Source organism: Dromaius novaehollandiae, chromosome 19, assembly GCF_036370855.1.
Source record: "Dromaius novaehollandiae isolate bDroNov1 chromosome 19, bDroNov1.hap1, whole genome shotgun sequence".
Classification (NCBI taxonomy): domain Eukaryota; kingdom Metazoa; phylum Chordata; class Aves; order Casuariiformes; family Dromaiidae; genus Dromaius; species Dromaius novaehollandiae.
The window spans coordinates 5,339,731-5,364,806 of NC_088116.1; the positions used below are offsets into that span (position 1 = coordinate 5,339,731).

The 25,076-nt window shown below is 65.3% G+C and overlaps 2 protein-coding genes across 4 annotated transcripts in view; one reads left to right on the forward strand and one right to left on the reverse strand.

The window, feature by feature from the left end:
• TIMM22 (translocase of inner mitochondrial membrane 22) lies at positions 1-3,677 on the forward strand. The gene is made up of 4 exons (XM_026101402.2): positions 1-332; positions 625-821; positions 1,878-1,950; positions 3,064-3,677. Exons 1-4 carry the CDS (start codon positions 113-115, stop codon positions 3,138-3,140), a joined length of 567 nt encoding a protein of 188 aa, XP_025957187.2. The 5' UTR covers positions 1-112; the 3' UTR covers positions 3,141-3,677.
• Positions 3,678-4,866: 1,189 nt separating this feature from the next.
• ABR (ABR activator of RhoGEF and GTPase) overlaps positions 4,867-25,076 on the reverse strand; it is a 41,630-nt gene continuing 21,420 nt past the window's right edge. For all 3 annotated transcript variants that reach the window (XM_026101400.2, XM_026101398.2, XM_026101399.2), the window contains 19 exons: positions 24,850-24,957; positions 23,998-24,058; positions 21,549-21,601; positions 21,087-21,227; positions 20,633-20,754; positions 20,326-20,491; positions 19,947-20,069; positions 19,609-19,684; positions 19,328-19,432; positions 18,726-18,800; positions 18,429-18,526; positions 18,191-18,322; positions 11,656-11,715; positions 11,407-11,516; positions 11,144-11,283; positions 10,397-10,531; positions 9,992-10,097; positions 8,030-8,177; positions 4,867-7,339 (listed from right to left, as the gene is read on the reverse strand). In XM_026101400.2, the coding sequence (XP_025957185.2) occupies positions 7,250-7,339; positions 8,030-8,177; positions 9,992-10,097; positions 10,397-10,531; positions 11,144-11,283; positions 11,407-11,516; positions 11,656-11,715; positions 18,191-18,322; positions 18,429-18,526; positions 18,726-18,800; positions 19,328-19,432; positions 19,609-19,684; positions 19,947-20,069; positions 20,326-20,491; positions 20,633-20,754; positions 21,087-21,227; positions 21,549-21,601; positions 23,998-24,058; positions 24,850-24,957 (2,049 nt within the window). In that variant the 3' untranslated portion in view covers positions 4,867-7,249. The remainder of the gene's footprint in view (positions 7,340-8,029; positions 8,178-9,991; positions 10,098-10,396; positions 10,532-11,143; positions 11,284-11,406; positions 11,517-11,655; positions 11,716-18,190; positions 18,323-18,428; positions 18,527-18,725; positions 18,801-19,327; positions 19,433-19,608; positions 19,685-19,946; positions 20,070-20,325; positions 20,492-20,632; positions 20,755-21,086; positions 21,228-21,548; positions 21,602-23,997; positions 24,059-24,849; positions 24,958-25,076) is intronic.

A 25,076-nucleotide genomic window follows, 5' to 3' on the forward strand; every position in this document is an offset into this window, starting at 1 on the left:
AACTACAACGTCCGTGGGGCGCTTCGCGGAGGGGCGAAGGTCAGGGCGCGTTACCGGCGTGTCCCCTGCCGCCGCCGCGCCGGGCTGAATCCGTGGGTAGACGAGGCCGGCCATGGCGCCGCCGCCGCCCCCCGAGGGCCCCGGGGGGGCGCCGCCGCCGCTGCAGTACAGCCTGCTGCTGCAGCACCTGGTGGGCGAGCAGCGGCGGCCCCGCGCCTGGGACCCCGCCGCCCTGGGCGGCATCCCCAGCCCGCCCAAGAGCGAGGAGCAGAAGATGGTGGAGCGGGCCATGGAGAGCTGCGCCTTCAAGGCGGCGCTGGCCTGCGTGGGAGGTGCGGGGGGCTTCGGGGCGTGAGGGAAGGCGTGGGGGGGCGAGGAGGCTGCAGCACGGGGCGCCCTCGGCCTGCCCCCTCCCGCTGAGCCCCCCAGGCCGCGGCCTTTCCCCGCCTGGGGACGAAGAGGTGCCGCAGCCTTTCCCCGGCCCTCTGGCAAGGAGGGTGGCGGCGGCCTCCGGGGACAGGCCCGGCCGCGCAGCGGTGAGGGGGAGCCGGACCTGAGCTACTCCGGTCCCTGGGGGGCACCTGCTCTAGCAGAGGCTCATCTTCTCCCTTTTGTCTTCTGCAGGGTTTGTCCTGGGGGGCGCGTTCGGCGTGTTCACAGCAGGCATCGACACCAACGTTGGGTTCGACCCCAAGGATCCGTATCGCACCCCAACCGCAAAGGAGGTCCTCAAGGACATGGGGCAGCGAGGCATGTCCTACGCCAAGAACTTCGCCATTGTGGGCGCCATGTTCTCCTGCACCGAATGTCTGGTAGAGTCTGTGAGTGGCGATTTCCTCAGCATTATAAAGCGTTTTCTTGCATGTAGATCTAAATAAATATGTATTTCCCTTTAAAAGGAGAGGGCACAGGCAGTAATAGGCTAAAGTTTGTTCTGCTTCTTGGCCAGTGAAGCTTTTCAGCTTTGAGACGTGACTTCAGAACTGCTGTTCTCTGGTGGAATAAGCAGAAGTGCACTCTGCTTCAGGTCCGTGTGATAATGAAGTGCTTGTCAGTTCAAGGCCCAAGTGCATTGGCAAGTATAAACAGTACTGTTGAAACCCTAGGTACAATTACTTGTTTTTACTTTAAAACATCAGTCTGTGACTTGCAACCTGGTAATTTGAACCTATAAAAATTCCAGATGCAGAAAGGGATCCTTTGATGGAAATTCTTAAGTAACGGGCCTTTTTTCATCCTGCCCCTAAGGCAAAAAATGACCTCGTGCAGCTCATTGGTAAATCTCTCAGCCATTTACTTAAATAGGAAAATTAGCCTGTTTTAAATTTCAGTGCTGCCTTTTAATTCAAAGGCACAATTATTTCTTAGCTCATCTAGAAGAAAAGCGTATTCACTTGCACAATGGAGCAGTACATAGAGATCTCTGCACCAGTGAAAAATTAGTATGTTCTGCCTCTGGAAATAGTTTATCTTCGTCAGCAGGGTGCAACGGCCCGTGCTTGTGCTGAGAAATGGGCTGTGTGGACAGGCTCAGTGTTGCACTCGCATGGTTATAGTGCTTTAAAAATCTCTGAGCTGGCACCTCTGCACAGCACTGTGTTCTGGGGGCTGTATCAGATCACCTGAGGATCTTTGCCATAGCACTGCATTGCACCAGACGGATATGACTTACCTCTGCTAGTGACCCATTCCTTCCCCTCCTCCCGCCCCCGAAAGTCTTACATTTGAGAATGCAGGGGGCCATCTGCTGAGAACAGAGGGAAAAACATCTTCAGCTGAGAAGTGACTGGAAAGGCTTTTAATGTCTGTTGGCATCAGCACAGATACTGAGTGTTCATTCCGTATTTGCTTTTTGACTCTGATTTTTAATTCCACAGTATCGTGGAAAGTCAGACTGGAAGAATAGCGTTATTAGTGGCTGCATCACAGGAGGAGCAATCGGCTTCAGAGGTTGGTAGTGCCTGCTTATGAGCTGTTTCTGTGATAAGTCTGTAATTTGATTAAGTAGCAAGCAGTGTTTTTAAGGCAACGCACAAATCTCTGCATGGGGTTGTGATGATGTCAATGTGAGCAAGTACTCCAAACTGGCAGAACTGCTATCTCCATCACTTTCCTGTCAGCTTGAAAGATTTGTGTGGGCAGGGAAGGCTGGTCATACAGCACAGCAAGATACGAGAAAAATCAACAGAAGTGACTTGAAAGTAAATCAGAAAATGCTCTTTGCTATCCACACTCTTCTATGGTGTCATGGGGAGGGAGCCAAAAATACATAGTGAACAACTCACTGAAGTTACAGCTTTTGTGTTAACAGAGCTCTACTTCATATATAGTATTTCACTGACAGGAAACTCTGTTAGCTTGAACAGTGTGTAAAATGCTATCCTCCCTTCCCTGAGATCAAATCAAACGGGCAATTCCACCTGACTGTATGAGAGCAGGAGCACTGGGATTTTAGTCCATCAGCCACTAGTACGGATGTTTCTGGGAAGCCTTGAGGGTAATGACAGCCGGAGAGAATCCGCAGGTAGGAAGAGGGCTGCTCTGCTCATCAGAAAAATCAAACTTCTCTCACCTCTCCTTTAAAAAACAAACAAAAAGTGGTCCAAACAGCATAAAATAAAAGAAAGCGCTCTTGAAAGCGGTCCTATTTGAGCTTGTTACACTGTGTCTATCCTGAACCTATTCCTCCTAGAGCTTTTAAAGCGGTAGCTGCTCTTCCTATCCATCTATTGTCCAACAACAAAGATGCTTGCAGCACTCGGATCAGAGCGCACTGAAATCAGCCATGACCACTAGAGTTTTCTCTTCTCACCCTTGGGGGGAGACTTGGCAACACAGAGGCTAGTCAGTGTGTCGAGCTAGTCCAGCCCTGGGAGTGCAAGTCCAGCGTGTGCCAGGTTACCCCCGTCCGCTCGGGCAGTGGCGGTGCCAGCTTTCCCTGCTAGAGGACCATGAGGTTCCTGCAGGTGTAAGCTCTTCCAGCCAGCAGTGTAAGCTAGTTACTGGGAGGAAAAATATCTTTCCTATATTTTCTCATTCTTTCCAATCCCTTTTGCATTGCAGCTGGCTTGAAGGCAGGCGTTATCGGATGTGGTGGATTTGCCGCGTTCTCCGCAGCAATTGATTACTATCTACGGTAACAGCGGGATCCCTTGGGGCAAGTTTCCCTTTTGTTCCAGTGCTGCTGGTAAGAGCCTGCATCGCAGCAGAGGAACCATCAGCCGTACCTTTCCACTGCCTTTGGAGTCCTGATCAGTACAAGCTGGAGGGCCCTGGCTGCGTTTCCTGAATGACTAACAATAATCTGGCCCTGAGCCTTGGCGTGCTGCTTCAGGCAGAGTTGCAGGAGTATGTGAGGATGGAGCAAGCCAGACGCAGCGAGCAGTATCACCAGTATGGATCAGCTGACTGTCAGTTTCCAGGAATCAAGCCTGGACTCTGAGCTTTCTAGATCCTTTGGGTCTGATTTTAATTAAATCTGTTGCTAGCACTGAATGAGGCAGGAGGACAGTCTTTGTAAAGAAATGCAGTGGTTTAGGTTACTGTGTATTTGAACATGCTGCAAGTGTTTAACAGTTATCAGTTTGCAGCTTGCTACTCTGTTGGGGAGAGGTAAGATCCTGTGGAGAAATACTTGTTCCAGGCTTTTCTTAAAATACCAACTGAAGACAAACCACCATCTGTACAACTTGTCTTATTTCAAGTACAGAGATGAGAGCCAGATTTCTTTACCATGTTTTAAAGGGAAAAGCAAAAAGGAATCCTTAGGCTTAGAACTGTGTGGTTACTGGCAGATGAACAAAACAGTTTAAGGGGAAAAAAAGAGGTAGTTGCAGAAGTATAATTCTCTATAGCCACTTGGCTAGCCTGATTTAACCTCACTGTGGGAGTACAAATAATCTTGCTACTGCTGTAACTGCTACAGGCTCACACCATTAGTTCCAGCAGCTTGATGGCTAGACTAGAAAGCAGAGTTGTAACACTGTTGGACTGATAGCGAGGCATTCACTTAGCACATGAACTGTTTCCCATGACGTTCTTGCACCACCCCTGAGTGCCCCAATGTTACCCTGGGTAAATCAAAGAGTCATTTCTGCTGTATTTCTGCAAAACATTGATGCTGAAGTCAAACCACCTGTTTGCAAGCTGAGGGAACTGCTCCCTTTTCAATTTGCGCTCATGTTAGGTATCTTGCTCTTATACCCAAACGCTAAAACGCCTGTTGTCAGGCCTCAGGGGATAACTTTTAAACTTAGAATCGTCTAGAATGGTTTTAATCTTCCTTAAGCCACTCTGCAAGGGCGAATACCCACCCTTGTGTTCTAGAGGCATTGGGATTTCAGGTTCAGTGTACTCCCCTAACGGGGGTTCCCCCCACCACTTCCCATTCTGCGCATCCATGGTTTGACGTCCCAGACCAGTGACAGCACTTGCTTACCTGGAAGAGCAACACCAGCAGCGTGGTTTGGCTGATAAGTGCTCAGTTTGGAGGTGTATGGTCTCCCCTGCCCACATAGGCAGCACCATGTGATCTGTCAGATGAGGTTTCCACATCACCTGCTCTCCTTTGCTGCGCCTGTCCAGTATCCTCAGGCCAAAAGCTGTGCGAGTCAGCTGAATTTGAAGCTTGAGTAATTCTGGGCTGATTAAACAGGCTGGCTCCAGACAGTCCAGGTTTTTCCTCCGGAATGTACTGAAATGCAAGGATGTAGCCCAAACCATAAGATCTCTCTTAAAAAGATTGCCTGGCACAATGCCGGTGCTTGTACCACTGGCTCAGAACACAAAATAGCAAGATTCCCATGTCAGGGAGAGAAGCTACGATGCCACAGTGATCAGTTAGTGCAGACAGCAACACCACAGGGCTCTTTTGTGCAACTGTTGGGGCTTTGCATTTTTATTAACCTTTTTTTCCTCACATGGTTTACAGCCATTTAAAGTTTATAATCTACAGAAATTGAAACAGAACACAAAAATATATCCTTAACAACTTTTAAAAGTCAAATATTAATTAACAGTTCTATTCTACCTGTAGCTGCAAAAGTCCATCCCCCCTCCTTTCCTTTCTGTAGGGACGAACAAAAGCCAGTCACTGGGACGGCTGCAGCCTGTTGTGGCAGGGCTGTGTGGACCAGGCCTCCAGCCACCGACACGCAGGAGGGGAATTGGCTGTAGAGAGTCTCCATCTGGAATGACACTATCATGGACAGAGACTTGGATACGTGTAACAAATCAGACACACACAGGGATCCCTTGTGCAGTCAGATCTAAAACTCAGCCTCCTTACCGGGTCCAGGGCCAAGGAAGACACCTGGTTATTTCCTACAATGCTGTTTCCCTTCTGTTTAGCTGGTAGTCAAGAGGAGTAGGGTCTGGAGTGTGAGCCCTTTAGAGGGGGACCGACAGGCCTCCCCTCCTTTAGTTGCGTTGCTGGTACGGGGCTGGCAGGTGCCACCTTCCCCGGGGAGGTGGGCTTGGGACATACCTGGTGCATCGGTGGAACGCAGATGGGCTCTACCTGAACAGTCTGTTAGTCAGATGGGTAAAGGCAACACCACTGTAAGCAGGGATACGCTTGGCCACTTCTGGTCCATCTCCATTTGGCACAGGAGAGTACAGGGCCAACGCGATTGCGGAGGGGGCTTTTCCCACGAGAACACAGACTCGGCTCACAGAGCGAAAGGATTTGTGTCCCAAAGGTACCAGCACCTACCTGTAAGCATGGGAGGGTGGGGACATAACGGGAGCCAAGCGCACAGGCAGCCGGGGCAGAGCCTGGTGGCCAGTGCACGCAAGCTGCGGCACTGCCTTGGGACACTGCTTGGCAGCTCCAGCCATCAGCCTTTGGGTCCAGAGCTGGTGCTGTTCACTAAAACGGAGCTGGCCCAGCTGGGCGTGCCTGGCCCAGCAGCGACTGCTTTGTGAGAAAGGGCGCAAAAGAACCACGTCTGCCTCCAGCACTGAGGGCCAAGCCAAGCAGGCTTTCCTGCCTCTGGGTCCCCTGAGCTGGGTCGCTGGCCACTTGAAGCACAAATAGCACCGAGGCAGAGCCAGTTGCTTCCGTTTGCCTGGTGCTCAGGGCAGCAGGGAACAGCCAAGGAGGGTAAAGAAACTGTCCCTTCCCAGTGGCGGTGGCAAGCTGCTCCGCTGGGTTGCAGCAAGAGGCTGCAGCGGATTTTGTGGCCAGGAGTCAGTAACCCTTTTGGCAGTGCTCGGCTGGAGAGGGGCATGCGCGCACAGCTAAGGCAGAGATACGGACGTACAGAAATGGCAGAGACGCATCCTCTTGCTTGGCAAGAACGAGGCCTAAACCCTGTTCCCTTCCTCACTAGGGTTTGTTGGAGAAGTTTGTAGCCTTCATGCCCTGATGGTTGTGAGCCAGAACGCAGGTCTGGGGTCAGCCTGTGGCCAGAAGGAGCAGATCTGGCCCTGTTGGCCTTCCCTCGAGCCTGCCATGGTTCAGGACCGACACAGCACCTCTCGTTCCAGCCGTGGAATAGCAGGTTACCCCAGAACGCTGCTCGGGAGACGAGAAACAGTGAGGGAAGTAACCACCATGCTACACACGCACAGGCAAAGCACACACAAGGGCTATAGAGGAACTGGCCTGAAAGCACCTGGAAGAGACGTGGCGAGGAGGATGCAGCACCCTGCTCCTGTGCTCTCGCGCTCATAGGTTTGCTCAGGGCAGAGCAGGGTCCATGCGCAGGGTCCAACGTTTGCGCAGGCAGCAAGCCGAAAGGGAGCTGGTCGTCACTGTCACCGGGGAGGGAAGCCCTTGAGCTCCCAGCCCCTGAAGCGAGCCGGTGCTGCACATGCAGGCATGGGGCAGGCGAGCCGGGCGGAGAAACAGGCACTCGTGGGACGCTGCAGTCTTCGAGCTGGGCGAGACGTGAGGACGCTCGGTCGTAGTCAGAGGGCAGAAAGGAATCCAGGAGAAAACTAGCCAAGGGGGAAGCCTCTGTCCACAGCCCTTGTCAGTCACTACCTCTTCCGTTGAACAAATATACATAAAAACAATTCCTGAACACAAGAAGGGACATAAGACACGACTACTTTACAGGGGGGCACGGCGCCTGGGGCGCGACCGGGCCACTGGTACGCGATTGTACAGGAGCTGCAGGCGGCACCAGCCGGGGTCCGGCACCAGCCGGGGTCCGGGCTGTTCTCCCTGGGGGGCTGCGAGCCAGTCCGTGTGCCCCGGCAGGGAGGCTGGGAGTGTTCGCGGCTGGTGCCTCCCCCCCGCGGGCTACACGTCCGTGGAGAAGTAAAGTGTGTTGCGCTTCAGCTCGGTGAAGGAGATGGGAGGATGCTGCAGGTAGTAGAGGAGGACCTGGACCTGTGGGAGGCAAACGGAGGGTGCTTGGAGAGGGCGAGAAAGGGCCAGAGCTGCCAGGTCCCAGTTTGTTTCTGCACTGCCGTTTCCAGCGAAGAAGGACAAGTCCACCCAGACAGGCAGGGAAAACCCTCCTCCCTCTCCAGCCGCCCGCCGCTTCCCGTGAGCATCCGGAGGGCCTGTCCTGGAGTGTCCCGTGAGCCCGCAGCAGCACTGCGCCCGCAAGCCCACGCTCTGCCGTCGGTCGCAGAGCCCCCGCGGTTCCAGGCCTGTGCACGGGGACGAGCACGCGCAGCGAGGGCTGTCCGGGGGCAGGGCCAGCCTCTGCGGCCAGGCTGGGGCCGGTGAGCGAGCTGGGAGGACGAGGCCCCGTCCCAGCGCTGCCCCAAGAACAGTGCTTTGGGGGGAAGCTCCGCGTTGGCCCAGCCTGTGACAGGCAGCAGGTTCATCTTGCAGCCCTCCGGGCCTGCGCAGGATTTGGCCAGGCTGGGGTGACGGACACGGCGAAAGCGTGAGCCACGGAAGCGCAGAATGGGTGCGAGGGTGCAGCAGGGTCCTGGGGCTGCCCCAGCACCGCGGGGCCACTCCCCTCCTCGCCTTGGGACCACGCACGAGTGTCAGCGAGCGGCCGGGGCAGGGCAGCGTTGGTGGGGGCTGCGTCCCGCACGGCCAGCACGCCCCGCGCAGCCTTACCTGGGCCATCACATCATGCGACCAGATGTCAGAGGCCAGGGTGAGGTGTCCTTTGCTCTCCCCCTCCGAGGGTCTCAGCAATGTCGGCCCAAAGACTGTGGCCAAGTTGTGGAGTGACATTTTGTTGACGGGCTCCTTTTCAGCTACCCTGCAGGGCAGGGAGAGAGCAAGCGTGAGCTCCTAATGCCGTTCCCCCAGAGCAACGCAGCCGTGGGGGGGACGAGCGCTCACCTCCCTTCTCCCGGCTTCCAGCCCCTGGGGGCAGCGGCTGCTTGCGGTCGCCCTTCGCAGCCCCCCCGGCAGAACCAGGTGCAGGGCAGGCAGCTCTGCCCCCGACCCGGCCTCCGCTGGAGCCGGCCGGGCCTGGCTGCGCGCCCCGGCTGTGATGTGGCAGTGACCAAGCCCTCGCCTACGTGCTGCCGAGCCTCCACCCTTCCCGAGCCCCCGAAGGGTACGGGGAGCTCGGCACCAGCCTGGGCCTCTCTGCACCGACTCCCCCAAACGCCCCCACCCCCCCCGGCCCCCTGGACCGCAGCCAGCCCTCACCAAGGGAACGGGGGCCACAACATTGCCATGTTAGGAGCCAGCTGTGCTCCGCGGCACAGGCTGCACCGCTGAGCCCCGGCCAGGGGAGCAGATGTGGGAACTGGCTGTGCCCGGTTCTCAGCATGGAAACCAAACGGATTTTCCTCCCCCACCCCAGCAGCAATCACTTTTTCTGTTTGATTTTAGCCAAACCAGAGAAAAACGTTTCATGATGCAAGTAACATGAGCCGCGAGCGCCGGTCCCAAACGCGAGGCGAGCTCCCTGGCCAGCTCCTGCCTGCACGACGGCGGCCCTGTGCAGCCCTGTGCCCTCGGCAGGGTTTGGGACCCACAACTGCCCTTCCCCGGGCTCGGAGGAACTCTCCCAGCTGCGGAGGGAGCCAGGCTCGGCCACGATGAAGCAGGCATGGGAGCACAGTTAGGGACACAGCCACGGGGCCCACGGGGCAAACCAGGCGTCGCTGCGCTCGCCCCAGCACCGCAGCTCCGTGCAGGGCACGGGCATTGCCAGGGAGCCGGGGCGTCCCCAGGGCTTGGCCACACGCTGCAGGCAAGTTACGGGAATTACTGCAACTTGCTTTGCCGGGGCCAGGAGTGGTGGGAAGGGACGTGACACGCAGTTTTCCTGCTAAGGGTGACACTGCACAGCCCCAAACTGACACCTCCTCCTGCACCGAGGCCAGCCGGTCGCTCATCTCACCAGCTGCACAGCTGGACCGAGGCAGCCAAGAGCTGCGTCGTGCCAGAGGACGTGTGCTGCCTGCAGAGCGGCCCTGCGTGAGCGGCCTGGCTCAGCCGTCACCATCAGCAGCGTCCCCGGGACTCCCGGGGCTGCTCTGCAGGGCTGCGCTACGCAGAACTGCCCCGGGATCCCTCCAGGATCCCCCAGGGCCCGCGGAGAGGAGCTGCAGGGAGCCCGGGGAGAGCACCAGCATCAGCCAAAGGGGTTAACGGTGCCCGAGCCTGAGCAAACCTGTGGCCACTGCTCCCCACGAACACACCAGAGCCCAGGGTGATGGGGCTGGCACACAGCTGGGGCTGGGCACACGGCTGGGGCTGCACCCAGCCAGCACCGAAGCGCCCCGGAGCAGACTCTCCAAGCCACACTGCAGCCCACGAATGCATCCTGGGCCTCCACCTCTCGGAGGGGCTGGGGAGGCAAAGGGCCACGCTGCAGCCTGCCCAAAGCAGCTGCTGCTGCCGGCCCCGGCAGCCCGCCCGGAGCCCTGTGCTGCACCAGCGCGGCACCGTCTGCCTCCCGCGGGCACCGCGCTCACCCCACGGCAGCTCTAGCTCCGCTCTCAGCCCTGGCCCCACGGCAAGGCCGGGAGAAGGGCCTGTCCTACACGCGTCCCGCCTGCGCTGGGCAGGCCCCGGGAGCCACCGCGTGCTCCGCTCAGCGTGCCGAGCTGTTACCTTTTCAAGTGCTCCAGCAGGAAGAGGAAAGTGATGAGGTTGGGGTCGGGCAGCGAGCGGAGAAGGTGCATCATGCAGTTCTCCTTGGCAGCAGGATCGGAGAGGGCTGGCGACAAGGAGAGAGCTCAGAACGGGACGCCCAGACCCTGCGCCCCGGTCACTGGAGCACTAAACAGGCGCACGCGGGTGGCTGGGCGTCACGGGGCAGGGGGGGAATATCAGCAAGTCTCGCACTAACCCCACTGCCAGGAGAGGTCCCAGGGCGCCCCGAGGGGTGCCCAGCCTCCAGCAACCTGCCGAGCCCGGCCGCGCGGGGAAGGACCCTGGGAGTCTCCAGCCCCAGGGCAGCGATGCCAAGCAGAGCCGGGCTTGGGCACCCAGCCCTTGCCCATCCCAGACACCTACCGATCCCCTCCATGAACGCGGGGTAGAGCCTGTCGGTGAGGAGAGGCTCGGGCAGCTCGCGGAAGTACAGCTTCAGCGTGCCAGCGATGGCGTTGATGTCCATGTCGCTCAGCATCACCAGGATGTCCTTGTTATCTGTCCGGAGAGCACCCGCGCGTGACGCCTTTGCCTCCCCTGCATCCCCCCAGCCGATCCGCGCGGGTTCGCGGCTGCGGGAGCAGGGACAGCGCAGCCACAGCCCTGCCGCCTGCTCGGGGCTGGTGCTCGGAGATGCACCGGGATCCCATGGGGTTTGCTGAGCCCAGGGAGAGCGGTAACGTGAGCGCGAACCCAGCTCCCGCCCGCGGCGGTGAGTGACGCTCAGCCATGGGCACGGGCGCGCGGAGCGGCCCCGGCCTGCCCAGGCGACGGCCCGCGGAACGATTTGCAAATCCATTTGCAACATTTCCCGGAGTCAGTGTCTCCCCCGGAGCCGGCCAGGCGTGGAGGCGGATCAGAGAGCAGCGCACAACCACCACCGAAAATAGGTCAGGGCAGAGCGCGGCCGCCGGGCTCCCTCGCGGGGGCTGGCGGGGCGGGGGCGGCCGCCCTGGCGCGGAGGGGGGAGGCCGCTTTGCCCGCAGGCTTTCTGAAACGCTGCTTCCACCCCGAGCTCAGCCGGCGAGCGACAGCCCTGCAGGCTCGGCAGCGCCCGGAGCAAGGCGGCTGCCGGCCGGCGAGAGGGACAGAGCCCCGCCAGCCACTCACTTGCGTCAAAGACGGCCTTCAAAGCCTGGATGTCCGTGGCGACCCCGGAGATCCTGTAGATGCCGACCTCCTCGATGCCCCTCTTCTCCACCTCCTCGATGCACTGGCGCACGATGTAAGGCACCTTGGAGCGCTCGCGCCTGGCGCAGGGAGCGGAGGCGTGAGCACGGCGTCCCGGGAGCCCCGCCGCCCCGGCCGGGCAGCAGTCCCCCCCGAACCCCGCGGCTCGCAGCGACGGGAGCAGCCGCCGGGCCGGGACGTACTTTGTCACCACGCTGATTTTGACTCCGAAGACGCCGGTCTGCTTTTTGGACGGGGTCCTCTTCAGGCTCATGTCCCGGCTCGTGAACTTCATGGAGAACTCCACCTTGATCTGCGGGAGACACGGGTGGGCCCCGGCCCGCACCTCCGCGGCGCGCGGCCCCCGCTACGGCCCCGTCCACCCCGCGCGCTCCGCGATCCCAGGGCGGGGGCCGGCACCTCCCCTCCCGCCGCCGCGGGCCACCGCTTACCCCGTTCATCTCAATCACGTCCATGTGCCAGTTCTTGGTCTGCACCGCCTGCGGGTCCAGCTGCGGGGAGAGAGGGCGCGTGAGGTCCCCACCGCGCAGCCCCCACGTGCCCGGGGCCTCGTCACCGGCCCTGAGGCCCTCGTCCTGCAGATGGTCGCACTTGCCAGACCCCCTCTGCCCTAAGGACACGGAGGGATGGAGACCTCCCTCCCCGCCTGCCCCACAAGCAGCCCAAAGCCCCCGCGGCGACTTCAGTGCAGACCCGAGCGGCGAGAAACTTCCAAGAATCACGACTATTTCTGGGGGCAGATTAATGCAACAGAAGCAGGGCAGCATTTTCCATGCAGGAAAACAACATCTCCCGATAGCCAAGGCTATTTATAACCCCTGGGAATGGCGGCTCTGCTATTCCTGGCTGTCGGGCTAGCGGGGGACCCTGCGGCACTTCCCTCGGGCCCGGCGGCCGCAGCCGAGGTGCTGCCGTTCCCAAGGCCCCGCCGCGTGCCGCGGCGCCCGGCCGGAGGGCGCGCAGAGCTGTCCCGGCACCCCGGTGACGGGGGCCCAGCCTGGAGGTGACGGCAGCCCCCGGAGGGGCCGGGCGGTGGGCTCAGCCCCGAGCCGGGATGATGGGCTCCAGCTGCGAGTGCCGGCCGGCCCCTGGGCTGGGCAGGGAGCGGAGCCGGGGCGATGGGGGCTGGTGGCCGCGGGGCACCAGCTCCCCTTCCCCGGGGACAGGGCTGGGGCTCTGCTCCTGCCCACAGCAGCCGCCACGCCGGCCCTCGCTCCGGCTGCCCTCCGGGGCTTTTGGTCCCCAGCTAGTGGCATCGATCCGTCCCCATCGATCCGCATAACGCATGGCGCAGGCAGCAAGACAGAGCCCGGCGCTGATGTCCCCTCGGGGAAGGGGACGGGACAGGCTGGGCCGGCGGGGGCTCTCGGGGGTGCACGCACAGCTACCAGGCGAGGCTCGCGCCAAGCGCGCCGCTGCGGCGGGTCACTGCCCAAGGACGCAGGAGTTTCCTCCAGCGGCTGCTGGCTCGGGAGATGCTTCGGACATGGGAAAAAACATCTGGGCCACTGCCCTGGCCCGGAGCCGCCGCTGCCCTGCCCAAGCTGCTGGCCGCCCCGCGAAGCTGCTCTGTGCTGTCCGAGGGCCCCTGCGGCCCCACGGTCCCTGCTCGGGTACCAGGTCCCCACTTGGCCCCCAGCCCGCTGAGAGCAGTGCTGTGCCCGCGAGCCCCGGCCTGGCCGAGCGGCGGCAAGCGCGAACGCTTGGTCCCGGTGCCACGTGAACCGGCTGCGGCTTCCCGTGTGTGGCCCAGGAACATCTCCGGACACGGATCCCTCACCGGCGCCCCAGCGCGCGGGAGCGCCCCGGCGAGCCCCGCGCCTCCCCCATGCCCACCGAGCCCGCGGTGGATGGGAACAGCGGCGGGGAGAGGGGGAGGAGGGGGAGGAAGGCTACAGCTGCCCTGGGCTCCCGCGGGGCCCCGCAGCAGGTCTGGACACAGCCATCACGAGGCTGCAGCCAGCTCCAGCCCCGCCGCTCCAAGTCCCCCGCGTCCCTCCCTCCACCGCGGCACGCCGGCTGCCGCAGGGGACGCGGGGGCCCGCATGGCACAGCCGCAGCCCCCCCCGGCACAACGGGGCCTGAGACCCACTGGGTGGGAGCACCCTGCTCCCCAGCCCTGGCACCCACCGCTCGTCCCCGCGCAGCCCGTTCACGGCACCGACGTGCTGCCCAGCTCCCCGACGCGGCTGCGCGGGCGAGGGACGGCGCGTGCCCGGCCCCGCGCCCCCCACGACGTGGGGTTAATGGGAAGCAACGCGCGCTTCCTCCCCGTCCCCATCCCATGGGTCCCCCGAGCTGCAACAGCCCCGGCAGCCCACATCTGGAAGGGTTTTAGCAGGGCTCCGCGCAAAGCCTTAATAAAAGCCAGGTCGGCTGCCGCCAGCGCCGCAGAGCTGCCTCCCGGCACTGCCCCGACTGGCACCGCTGCCGGGACCGGAGCTGGCCCAGGCCACTTGTGGGGGGCAGGTCCCCACGGTGGCTCTGCCCCGCATGCTCGAGCCCGGCCCCGTTCCCTGGCGCAGGCGGCGGCACCGCCACGCTGCCAAACCCCGCAGGAAGCAAAGCCGTGGCCGCCGCTCAGGCTCTGCACGCGGGAGGGACGTGGGATGCACCCGAGGTACCTGCTGCCCGGGCGGCACCGGGACCGCCAAGGCCCGGGCTCGGGCGCTGCCACCGCCTGCCTTCCCTCCGCTGTGGTCCCGGCGCGTCCCCGCGGGAGCCGGCCGAGCTGCCCCACCTCGTCCAGGCGCGGCTGCGCGTCAGGCCCCGCTCGGCGGCTCCGTGCCGGATGCTGAGCAAGGCGCTCGGAGGTGCTGGGTGTCCGGTGCCTCTCCGGAGCTGCTCGCTCCTGCGCCTAAGCGGCCTCTCAGCAACGGGGCATCCGCGTCCGGCACCGAGGCCGCACTGCGACCCAGGTCTCCTCCAAGGCGAGGCGAAACCCACAAACATTTGCCGCCATCCCGTTTTGCCGAATGCTCTGCAGGCGCTTGCTTGCAAGAGGCAGCCCCTCGGCCCCGGGGCCGGAGGCAAGGAGCATCCCAGCTGCCTCCGGGGAGGCTCCGATGGCCGGGGGACACCACGGGCCTCCTCCCCACCGCCTGCGCCTGCTGCTCGTCCGTGCACAGCGGGACGCCGGACTCGAAGGAGACGAAGCCACATCCCCGGGTTTTGTCCCCGAAGCACCTCCGGCTGCCGATGCAGCTCCCATGTGGGCAGCGGGAGCCCCGCCGTGCCGAGCCGGGCACAGCCGCCGCCGGCCCAGGATGCCGCGGCAGGGCAGGGGGCTGCGGGGCCGGGGGGGCTGCACCCACATGCACCCCGGCTCTGGCGGGCGAGGGGCTGCTCCCGCGGCACGGCGGCTCCTTCGCTAGGGAACCAGGCGGTTGCTAAGCTGCTCCGCGCCGCGGGGGCAGGACGGCCCCCGCAGCAGCGAACGCCACCGCCACCAAAGCGCGGCCCCAAGCGAGCGGCAGCTCGCAGCCCCGGCTGAGCGCAGCCTGAGCGGCGGCACGGCCCGCGGCACACCGGCAGCCTGAGCGGGGCCGCACGGGGCTGGAGCGCTCGCCGGGGAGCCGCCGGGCTCGGCCCGCTACGCTACAGCCACTTGCATCCCTCGCCGCCCCTTAATCCCCGCTCCGGCTCCGGCGGCAGCGGCACAGAAACGAGGTTAATGCCGCTGCGTCACAGCCAGCCCTGCGGCCGGGCGAGCGCTGTCACCAAGCCGACCTCGGACAGCCGAGCCCCGAGCCAGCACCTCCCTGCAGAGGGGGGTCCCCCGGCACCCCGCGTCCCCCCGGGAGAGCTCGCGGGAGCTTAGGGCAGCCGGTGACGGTGCCTTCCCCTTCCCTCCCCTGCGCTGTTCCCCCCCAAAGATGGACAGCACCGGCCGACGCGGCTGCAACGCAGCTGCGACCCCGCGGCAGAGGCGGCCGCCGGCACTGACCCAGCCGGCCGCTCCGGGACACGGCTGCCCCCGGCACCCAGGGGGGAGAGGGGAAGAGCGACAAGCACCCAGGGACTAACTACTCGGGAGAGCTCCCACGGCAGCCCCACGGCCCCATCCCCACGGCAAGGGGTACCGAGGCACCCCACACCCGGCCGATTCGCCCCCCTGCAAGCAAAGCCACCAGCCAAAAAGCCACCGGGAACGCAGACCCCGCCGGCGCAGGGGAGCCGGGCGCCCGCCACGACCACCCACTCCATCCCCGAGCCGCGGCGAGGCACCTTCTGCCGCAGCAGCTTGCTGCGCACCCGGCCCCAGAGGCGGGCGCCCGTGTTGGGGGGCCGCTTGCCGTCGGGCTCCTCGGTGTGCTCCGGGCAGCCGCGCTCGCCCCCGGGGCCGGGGCTGCCGTCCGGCTGCACCAGCACCTCCGTCATCGCAACCGCTCCGGCTCCGGCGACGCGAGGCGGCAGCGACGGCCCGGCGGGGGCAGCGGGAGGCCCCGGCGGCGTTAGGAGACCACCGGCATCCCCGCGGCGGCGGGTCGGCGGCGGCTCAGCCCGGAGAGGCGCGCGGCGGCCAGCGGGCAGGGCTCATCTTCCAGGGCGTGAGCCAGGCTGGCGAGGCGGCTCGGCAGCCCCGAGAGCCTCCCTCCCCCTCCGAGGAAGTGACTCAAAGGCAGGCCCCCCCGGCGGCCCCCACGCGCTTAACTCTCGCCGCGCCGCCCGCCCGGGAGCCTCGGCCGGCTGCTGGGCCCGCCAAGGCCGGCGGCGTTAACCGCTTCCCTGCTCGAGCGGGAGAGCCGGCCGCGGCGGGGCTGAGCCTCCCCGGCCCCTCGGGGACCGCGCTGCCCCCCAGGACCCAGCGCCAGGGCCGGGGGGGAAGCAGAGCCCCGACACCGCAGTCCTGCCACCTCCAGAGCCGCGGCGGCGATGGCCACGTCTCCTTCCCGCGCGTCGCACGGGAACGCGGCTGCTCCATCCAGCCCGGAGCCGGGCTGAGCCCCGTCGCACCGGGGACCCGGAGCCCCCGCACCCCACGGCGCAGCTACCCCGCTGCGGCCCGGCCTCGGGCATACGCACAGAACGGGGTTAACGCCGAGCGGGAGCCTTCCCGGTGCCTGGACGCACCCTCCCACGCCCACGCAGCGGCACGGGGCTCCCTCCGCCAGCCACGGAGACGGGATGCATCCCGGCCCCCTCCGGGGCTCGGTGTCGGGATCCTCGGGGTGACCCTGGGCAACGGCGGCAGCACGATGCCACCTGCCCGTGTCCCCCCGCTCCCGTGGGGCTTAACGGAAGGAGGATCTGCACGGGCTGAACGGGAGCCGCCCCAGCAAAGCCGGGCAGCGAGCGGGCGCTGCGGCTCCCGGGTGGCCCTGGGCTCGCGGCAGGGCGGCCGGCGGGCTCTGCCCGGCCCCAGCCTCTCGCCTCGGTGCCGCCGCTCCCAGCGTCTAACTGGGACCAGCAGCGGCTCATGAAGAGCCCGGGCCATCCAGGGCCGCATCTCTGCCTCGACAGCCCAGGGCAGGGGGTAAGGAAACAGTCCGGGCCTTGGCCACAGCCCAGACGCCCACGGGCAGCCCGTCTGCCTGTCTTGCCCGTATCCGTGCTGCCTCTGCCCACCCGGGTCCCACGGCAGGGCCAGCCCCGGCCCCCCGCTCAGGCGCTGGGTGACAGCGGGACAGCTCGATCCTGCCCCCACGGATGCCGCTCGGTGCAGCCAGGCCCCCCACCACCGGCAGCCCCAGGGCCTCCTCGCTCCCGTTCTTCCCCCCGACTTTTGCACCGCAGAGACGGCCGCGCTGTCCCCGTCCCGACCCCCGCGGCCCCCAGCGTGACTCATGTTTGTTGACACAGGCCATTTCCGAGAGCGCAGCTGCGCTGGCTCCCCGGGGGCGCCGAGCCCCTGCCCGGCCCCAGCCCTCCTGCGCAGTGCCGGGCCCAGCGCCACCCCTGTCCCCGAGGAGGGGGGGCGGGGGGGTGATTTCGGCCAGGGACAAGCTGTTGGCAAAGCTGAGCCCCCGTCACCCACCTCGCACGGACCTGTCCCCCCGTAGCGCCTCCCTCCCCGCCGCGACGTTTCATGCTCCTTCCTCCTCCCCGGGGACCTGCCCTCGGGCGTTTTCCCACGGACAGACAGCGACGCCGGGCCCTTTGAAGCGGGCTCGGGTGCAGGGACACGTCCCAGGCGCAACGCTGTCCCCGGCGGAGGAGGAAAGGCAGCCAGGCTGGAGGTCCCCAAGGCACTCCGTGGGGCAGCCCTGTCCCAGGCCATCTCCCGCGGCCTGCGAAGGCGGGACGCTGCGGGGATGGAGGCCCTGGGGCCGTGCTGCCCCCTCCTCCCGCCCTGCCGCCCTGCTCACCTGGGAGCATCTCAGGGCAGCCGAGGCCTCCATCCTCCCTGCCCGGCAACCGCCAATCCGAGGCGGCTCAGCCGTTGCCCTGGCAACACCCGTTGCCATAACAGCAGCGCTGATGGAGGTGCAGGCAAGGCAGATGGTGGCAGAGGGGGGACAGCCGCTGCCGGCGGGGAGGGACGGCTGTGCTGGCACGGGGAGCAGGGCCGCACGCTCGGAGCCCTCCCCCCGGGCCGGGCGGCCGCCAGCGTCGCGGCTGCTTCGCCGGAGCCGGCGCCGACCTCCATCTGCCCGGCCGCGCTGCGGCGCACCGGCAGGAAGGAACCGCTTCCAGCCCGGCACGCGCCAGCCTGCTCCTCTCCCGGTTCCCCGGCTGACGCACGCTCACAGAGACCGACGCGGGAGCCGTGCCGGGGCCTGGCGCCGGATGCACGCTCGGAGGCAGCTGCCAGCTTTGCCAGCTTGCTCCCCAGGACCCTGTCTCACTTTGTCCCATCTTCCGCTGAGATGATGCCCCAGATCATCACTCGCATCCCTCGTGCCCATCCACCTCGCTCCCTTCAAACCGGAGCCGAGACCCCTGCGCTCTGCTCCCAAAGGCACAGCAGCCTGTTGGGCTCCTTCTCCGACCCCAGGCACCAGCCTGGAACGCCCCAGCACATACCTGGATCTGCCCCTTGCCCATGATCTTGTCCACAATTTCGTTGTTGTCCTTGTTGAGCTTGGTCTTGTCGTAGCATTTCTCGTAGCACAGGATCCGCAGGGACTGGGAGCCCTCCAGCTCAATCTCAAACTCCTGGGGAGCAGAGGGAGGGTGGCTCAGCCCCAGGACAGCTTCAAACCGGGGCTGGAAGGGAGAGGGGAGCACAATCCCCTCCCTGCGTCCTGCTGCCTCCTCTCACCTCATTCCACTGCGGCTCAGTTGTGTCCCGGAAAACCCTGGTCTTGGCTTTGCTGACGAAGTAGCCGAAGGAGTCTACTTCCAGCGTGCAGTAAAGGTCTGGGAAAGAAGATACAGCCGAGAGCCTGAGTGACATCTCCTGGCACTCGCACAGGGGACATCAGCACCGAGCTCCCAGGACCCGCTGGCTCCCCGGCCTGTCCCGTGGGACCGCTGAGCGGAGAGCAGGGCCCCATTGGACCCAAGCCCAGGCGGGTCCCTCCGAGCGCTCTGAGCAGCCTGGGCACCCCCCACTTACTGGCAGACTGCTTGAAGCCCTTGGCAGAGTGGACGATGACGTGCAGGAAGCCGTAGAGCCCGGGGGACTCGTCGTCTGCAAGGAAGGGAGCAGAAGGACGGTATTAGGGCTCCAGACTCGACCTCCGACGCCGCCAGGACCAGGGCATCCCCGGGACAGACCCCCACAGCAAGCCCCAGCACAGACCACTGAGATGCCGGGCGCCTGCAGTGACATCGCAGCGTCTCCAGCCCCTGCGGAGGGCTGCCCCAAAAGGCTGGGAAAGGACAAGTCCCCTGCTGCTGGACAGCCCGAGGGGACATTCCCAGTAGGACTGGCTGGTCTCGCTGTGGGGACACTCTGGTCCTGCCCAGCCTGCGGAGATGCTGGAGGACCGTGAAGCCAGCTGGGGAGCAGAGACCTGGATGCGGCTGGGACACTGTGTCCCACCAGTGCCACCTGGTGGGTACATCTCCCCTGCACAGCCCGGACGCCCCGAGCAGAGCCACCACTCCAAGCGAGGGACCCCGCAGGCCACGCTGCTTGGGGACACTGTGCCCGCCAAGGAGGGAGAGGCAATCGCCCAGAGGGAAAGAGGGGCCTCCAGCCCGGTGGACACTCACCATCCTTATTACTGGTGACGGGGATGTTGTGAACAGTGCGTAGCTTGAAGCAGGATCCCGTGAGCACCTGCAGCTCCACCGAGCTCAGGACGAAGGCCTGGAGGTCTGGGAGAGGGCAAGCGGGGAGCCTCAGCAGGACGCAGCCAGCGCTGTCCCGGGGGATCGGACTGCAGCAGGCTGCAATCCTGTGGGGCCTCCCCACGGCCCACGGGATCTGGGACCCGGGGCAGCTCCCACAGGGGCCAAGAGCCCCGAGGGGCCCTCAGCAGCCCAGGACTTACCCTTTTTCTGCAGCTTCTGAATGGCCTCCCTCCACTCAGACCTCTCGTAGTCGGATGACAGCAGGAACAGGTAGCTCTGGAAGAGAGAGGGCGATGCAGAAAGCTGTACGTAGACGGGGCCGTGCACGGAGCCCCAGATGTGCCAGGGTGGCGGAAATCACAGCACTGATGGATGGTTGGGATGGAAGGTCTGTGGTGCAGCCACTGCTCTGAACGCCTGAGCCCAGCTGGGACCCTCCAGGCAGCGGCTGAGAGGGGCAAGACTTGACTCCCCCGGCCAGCACAGCGCAGTACGGCCCCCTCCACCCAGCTCGCTGCCTCCAGCCTGCCCTCCTCACCTTGCCGTTGCGGTTGTGGATGCGGAAGGGAATGGCGGGCGAGTTCAGCAGCAGCCAGAATTCATTCTCAAACATCTTCTTCTTGAGGCGTTCGATGGCCCGGCTCTGCCCCTTGTTGGCTTTCTGCAGGCAGGGAGAGGACAGAGGGTCTGGGTCGGCCAGGGACACACGGGTGAGACCCCCCAGGTGCCCCCATCGCCCGCGTGCCCCATTCCCAGGACGGGGCGTTAGCTGCCCATCCATGACCCCATACTGGGGCAGACGGTCTAGCCCCATGGGCATCCCAGCATACGGCCCACGCCTGCACCACTAGCCAGCCCCAGACGCCCCATAGCAGTGGGCCCCATGACCTCACCGGCCACCAGCGCCCTCCTCTTACCTCCTTCTGCACCTCGCTCTTGATGGCTGAGATTTTCATCTTCATGTCCTCCAGCTCGTGGTCAGGGATGACGTGCACCTGCGGGCAGTGCTCCGACTCCTCCGGCGATGGGAACACCAGGTCAGCCAGGGGCACGTACCACTTGCAGTCATACTGCTGGTGCTTCCTGCAGCCGAGAGGCAGGGGCTGAGCGATGCCCCCCGCCCCTGCCCGAGCCTCCTCGCTGGCACGTCTCCTGGAGACAGCCCCTGTCCTGCTGGAGGATGGGGCACGCAGCACACCCACCCACGCCCGGTGCCCTCCTTACCCCACTGCTGTCTTCTTCAGCTTGGCGCAGAGCAGGACATCAGTGAAGAGGAAGACATGTCGCAGCTTCCGCGAGCCCTCCGACAGCTCTACCAAGAAGCCGTCCTTGACCAGCTGCCGGGTCTGCAGGGAGGCAGGGCTGGCGTGAGAGGGGGCAGAAGGCCAGCAAACCGCAGGGGAGAGACAGCCCCGTTCCACAGCTTAGCCAAGGGAAGCATGGGAAGGTCCATGTCCCCTGGATGCCATTACGGCCCCTTGCTCTCAGTAGGGTGCCAGCAAGCAGCAAGGACCAGGTACAGCCCCAACCCCACACCCTGGGGCTGCGTCAAGAGGACCCCTCTCCATCTCCCAGCCAAGAGCTGTGGGGTGGCTCAGGGTGGAGACACTAGCCAGGGGATTGCAGAGAGCTCGGCCGTCGCCCCGCACCCAGGCGCTACCCTCCCCGCCTGCCTCACCTCCCCCTTGGGGGTGGTGACTGCTGTCCTCCGCGGATCGATGTCCTCATTGATGCTGGAGAGGAAGTTCTGCGAGATGCGGAGGGCATCCTGGAGCAGCGGGTAGTCGGGGTGGTCGGCGGGGGTGTGCTTGAGGAGGTCCTGGAAGAGAGCGGCCACGGGTGAGCCGCCGAGGGTAGTGCCCTCCTGCAGCACCCACCCCGGGGAGCTCCCAGAGGACCCCGGTAGCAGTCCGCGGGACATGGGCAGCTCCCGGTGCAGAAGCTGCCGGGTGATCATCTCCCAGGAGCTACGGGACCCAGCCGCAGCATGCCACGGGGATGGCACAGCCACCAAGAGCCTGCTCCATGCCAGGCAACGCTGTCCCAGCCCCAACACCCAAGGGAGCGTAGCCTCCACCGGCCCCATGATACCTCAGCATCCCCCCTCCACCCTCCACCTCCGGGCTGGCGTCACACTCACGTGCAGGACGAGGGTGCTCCGTGTCACGCGGTCGATGGGTTTGTACAGCAACGCTGCGGGGAGACAAGGTGTCACAGCCACCCGCCTGCCAGGCCCAGCACCTCTGCCCACCGCGGCCCTGCCGCAGGAGCCAGCCCAGCACCCTGCAGAGGCCACGGCTCGTCCCCGCCGGGCCTGGTGCCCTGCTCTGCCGGGGGGCAGGACAAACAGCGGTCAGGCTGGACACTGGGACAAGCAGCAAGGTGCCGACGGGACGGCCGGGCTCCGGGGCCCAGCGGCGGCAGCTGCCTGACGCACACCTTGATTTTGGGGCTGCACCCGAGCGCTACCCTCGCCGAGCAGAGCACACGGAGAGCTGGGCGCTGGCACAGAGCCGAGCCCAGAGCCGCGGGCACGGCGAGTCCTGCCCTGCTCCCAGGGCTGGCGGTCACCATGTCACGAGGGTCTTTGCCGCCTTTAGCGGGAGGTCTCCGAGGGAGGCGGCGAGCAGAGACAACTGCTGCACGCAACGCGCGTCCCGCAGCGCCCCGCTGCAGGCACGTTCCCACGCCAGCCGGCTCTGCCCTCGCCCTGGGACGGGGCACGGCGGGGCCAGCTCCCGTTCCTCTCCGCACCGGCCGGTCACAGACTGCAAAGCCAGAGGGGCTCCGTCATCATCATCATCATCACCACTCTGCCCCATTTCACGCAGGCCACGGGACATCCCTGCTGCAACCGGGCTGACACATCCCCCTCCGAGAGCGGCAGCAGCCTTGGCCGAGTAGCTGCTGGCGCAATCCCTGCCGGCGTGTCACCGCTGGCTAACGGCTCCCAGGCGAGCGACTTCCCGCGCGCCCGGCCGCCTCGCCGCGAGGCGCCTGCCGAGCAGAAGAGCTGCTCGAGGCCCCCGGCAGCGTCGGCAGTTTCCCTTTTCCCTCGGGTCCCGCATGGAGCCTGTCCCGGCCCCGCTCTTGCTGCCGGGGCCGCGCTGTGCCGGGAGGTGCCGCGGGTGCCACCCAGCGCCCCGCGAGCCCATCGGCCCGCGGCTCCGTACGGGGAGGGGTGCGGGACTGCCCCCGGCACGGCACCAGGCCCACAGCTCCTACCCCCGCGAGCCCCCAAACGCCCCTCTCCCTCCCACGGAAAGCCTGCCACAACCCTCGCAGCGGGAACGGGCGCTGGGGACCCCAGAGGCCGGACCCTGTTCCTCGCCATCCCCTCCTTAGGGGGCAATTCCTCGGAGCACGCACGCCGTGCCGCTGCCAGCACCCTGCCCGCCTCCCCGGGCTATTTATGCCCAGACAGAGGCATCTGGATTTTCCCTCCGATTCAGACCACTTCCCCAAACCGAGGGGTCCAAGCGAGGACAGGCTGCAGGCGAGGGGAGAAGAGGGAAACGCGCAGCCTCTTCCTACGCGCCGCTATGAGTCACCGAGGGGGGGTCCTATCTCGGTTCCCCCCCAGGAGCCCGGGGCAGGCGGAGGGTGCTGTCGAGAAGGACCCGCGTCCCGGCAAGCGGCAGGTCTGCTGGGGAGGGGAGATCCTGGGCCGGCCCCCAAGGCAGGGCGGAAAGGCACAGCAGGGGCGAGCCAGGATCCGGCCTCCGGGAGGGAGGCGTCCAGGGCGTCCCCCCCTTTCTGCAGACCCGCGGGAAGGATGGAGCCTCCTACCATCACCTATATACAAAGCTCATGGGAGCCCGGCGTGTCCCCAGGAGGGGCTGGCCAGGCCCCTCTCCGGCACGGTCCCCGGCAGCCGGGCGGCACGCGGTTGGGACCGGCCGGCGGGGAGGCACGGCGCATCCCTCCCTCCGGAGCCCGACAGACGGGCGGTACAGCCCCAGGATGCTCGCAGCCTCCGGCGAGCGCGCGGGGCCCCCTCCCCGCCGCCAGCCCCACGGGGAAGGCAGCGCGTGGCCGCGCGCGCCGCAGCCAAGGCGATTCGATCCAGCCGCGAACAAAGAAACTCCCAACTTCAGGCTGCAGAGCACGATGCAACCGCCGGCCCCCGCAAGGACAGCGCGCCCCGGGCCAGCACCCCCCCCCGCCCCACCGGAGGGGGCCAAGCCACCAAAAACGCTCCCACCGGAGCCGCCGCCGGGAGCCCCCCCCCGCCGCCGTGCCTCACCATAGGTGCAGTTACAGCAGAGCCGGACGACGACGAGGATTTCCATGGCAGCCCCGTCTCCGCGCAGCCATCTCTGCCTCCCCTCGCAGCTCAGCCCGGCTGCGGCACCAGCCCCTCGGCGCAGCCCGCGCGCGGGGAGGAGGGGTGGGCAGGGGGTGGGGGGCTGCCGCATGCCCCCGGCATCCTCGCGAGGGGCGTCCCCCCCCCGCCGCGCCGCCGCCGCGCACCGCCGCACAAAGGGCTCCGCTCCCGCGCGCCGCTCGGTCCCGCGCGCAGACAAAAGGCTGCAGCCCCCGGCCCAGCCCGCCCGGCGCGTGCCGTGCCGTGCCGTGCCGTGCCGTACCCTCCATGGTGACGGACGTGTGGCTCTCCTTGGAGTCCTTGGGGCCCTTCACCTTCAGCTCCTGCGGAGGGAAAGGCCCGTGAGAGCAGCCCGCGGCACGGGGGGCCGGCGAAGGTCGTGGCTCAAGGTCGGGGGGACCCGCAGCCCCCGTGCGCCCCGCGGCCTCCCACCAGCCCCCGGGGAGCATCTCCCGGTGCATCCCAACGCTGGGTCTGCGGAGCCGAACGCACAGGTCTCCTGCTCCGGAGGGGCTGCAGGGAGCGGGGAACAGGTCAGGGCCAGGGAGACCCCCGTTTCCTAGGGGAGCCCGGGGCAAGGCGTGGAGACGCATCCCCGGGGGAGAGGAGCCGTGGCTGCGCGGCAGCCAGGGCCAGAGGCATCTGAGGAGCGATGGCAGCAGGGACTGAGCCCAAACTGCCGCCCCGGCCGGAGCCCGGCTGCCCCAGATCCCAGGCGGCAGCCCGTGCTCGCAGGCTCCTCTCCGACAGTCTCAGCAGCAGGTGCGAAGGGTGGCTGCTCCCTGCCAAGGTGCGTGCAGGGCCGGGGTCTGACATCCCCCCCAGCCGCCCCCTGCACAGGCATCGCCCCAAGCAGCTTGCACAGGGGGACCAGAGCTTGCAGGGTTTGTCCCACCACCCTGCCCAGAGGCTGCTCATCTCCAACTCCGCAGAGACGGCCGTGCCCAAGGGACAGCTACTGACAGCGCTTAGGGCAGGGACAGCACCTTTACAGGGCACCCGGGAAGGACTCAGCCATGGGGACAATGTTCTCTGCCCCACAGCTGCCCCCATGCCGTGACGCAGGCTGTGGAGGCTCTGCCCTGGCCCGCGGCGCAGAGCCTGCTGAGCTCACCTCCGAGATCTTCTGGAACTGGTAGTTGCTCTGGCTGCATTTCTCCGCTGTCTCCAGCGCGATTTTGTAGTTGTCCACGAAGGCCTTGTACACCCCGAGCTGGCTGGCCTGTAGGGAAGGGGGTTAGCCGGGCACCCGCGGGATGGAGAAGCCTCCAGCACTGTGAGAGGCTGCGTAGCAGCAGAAGGGACAAGCCCAGAGCTGTCCCCTGCCTGCAGGACGGCGTG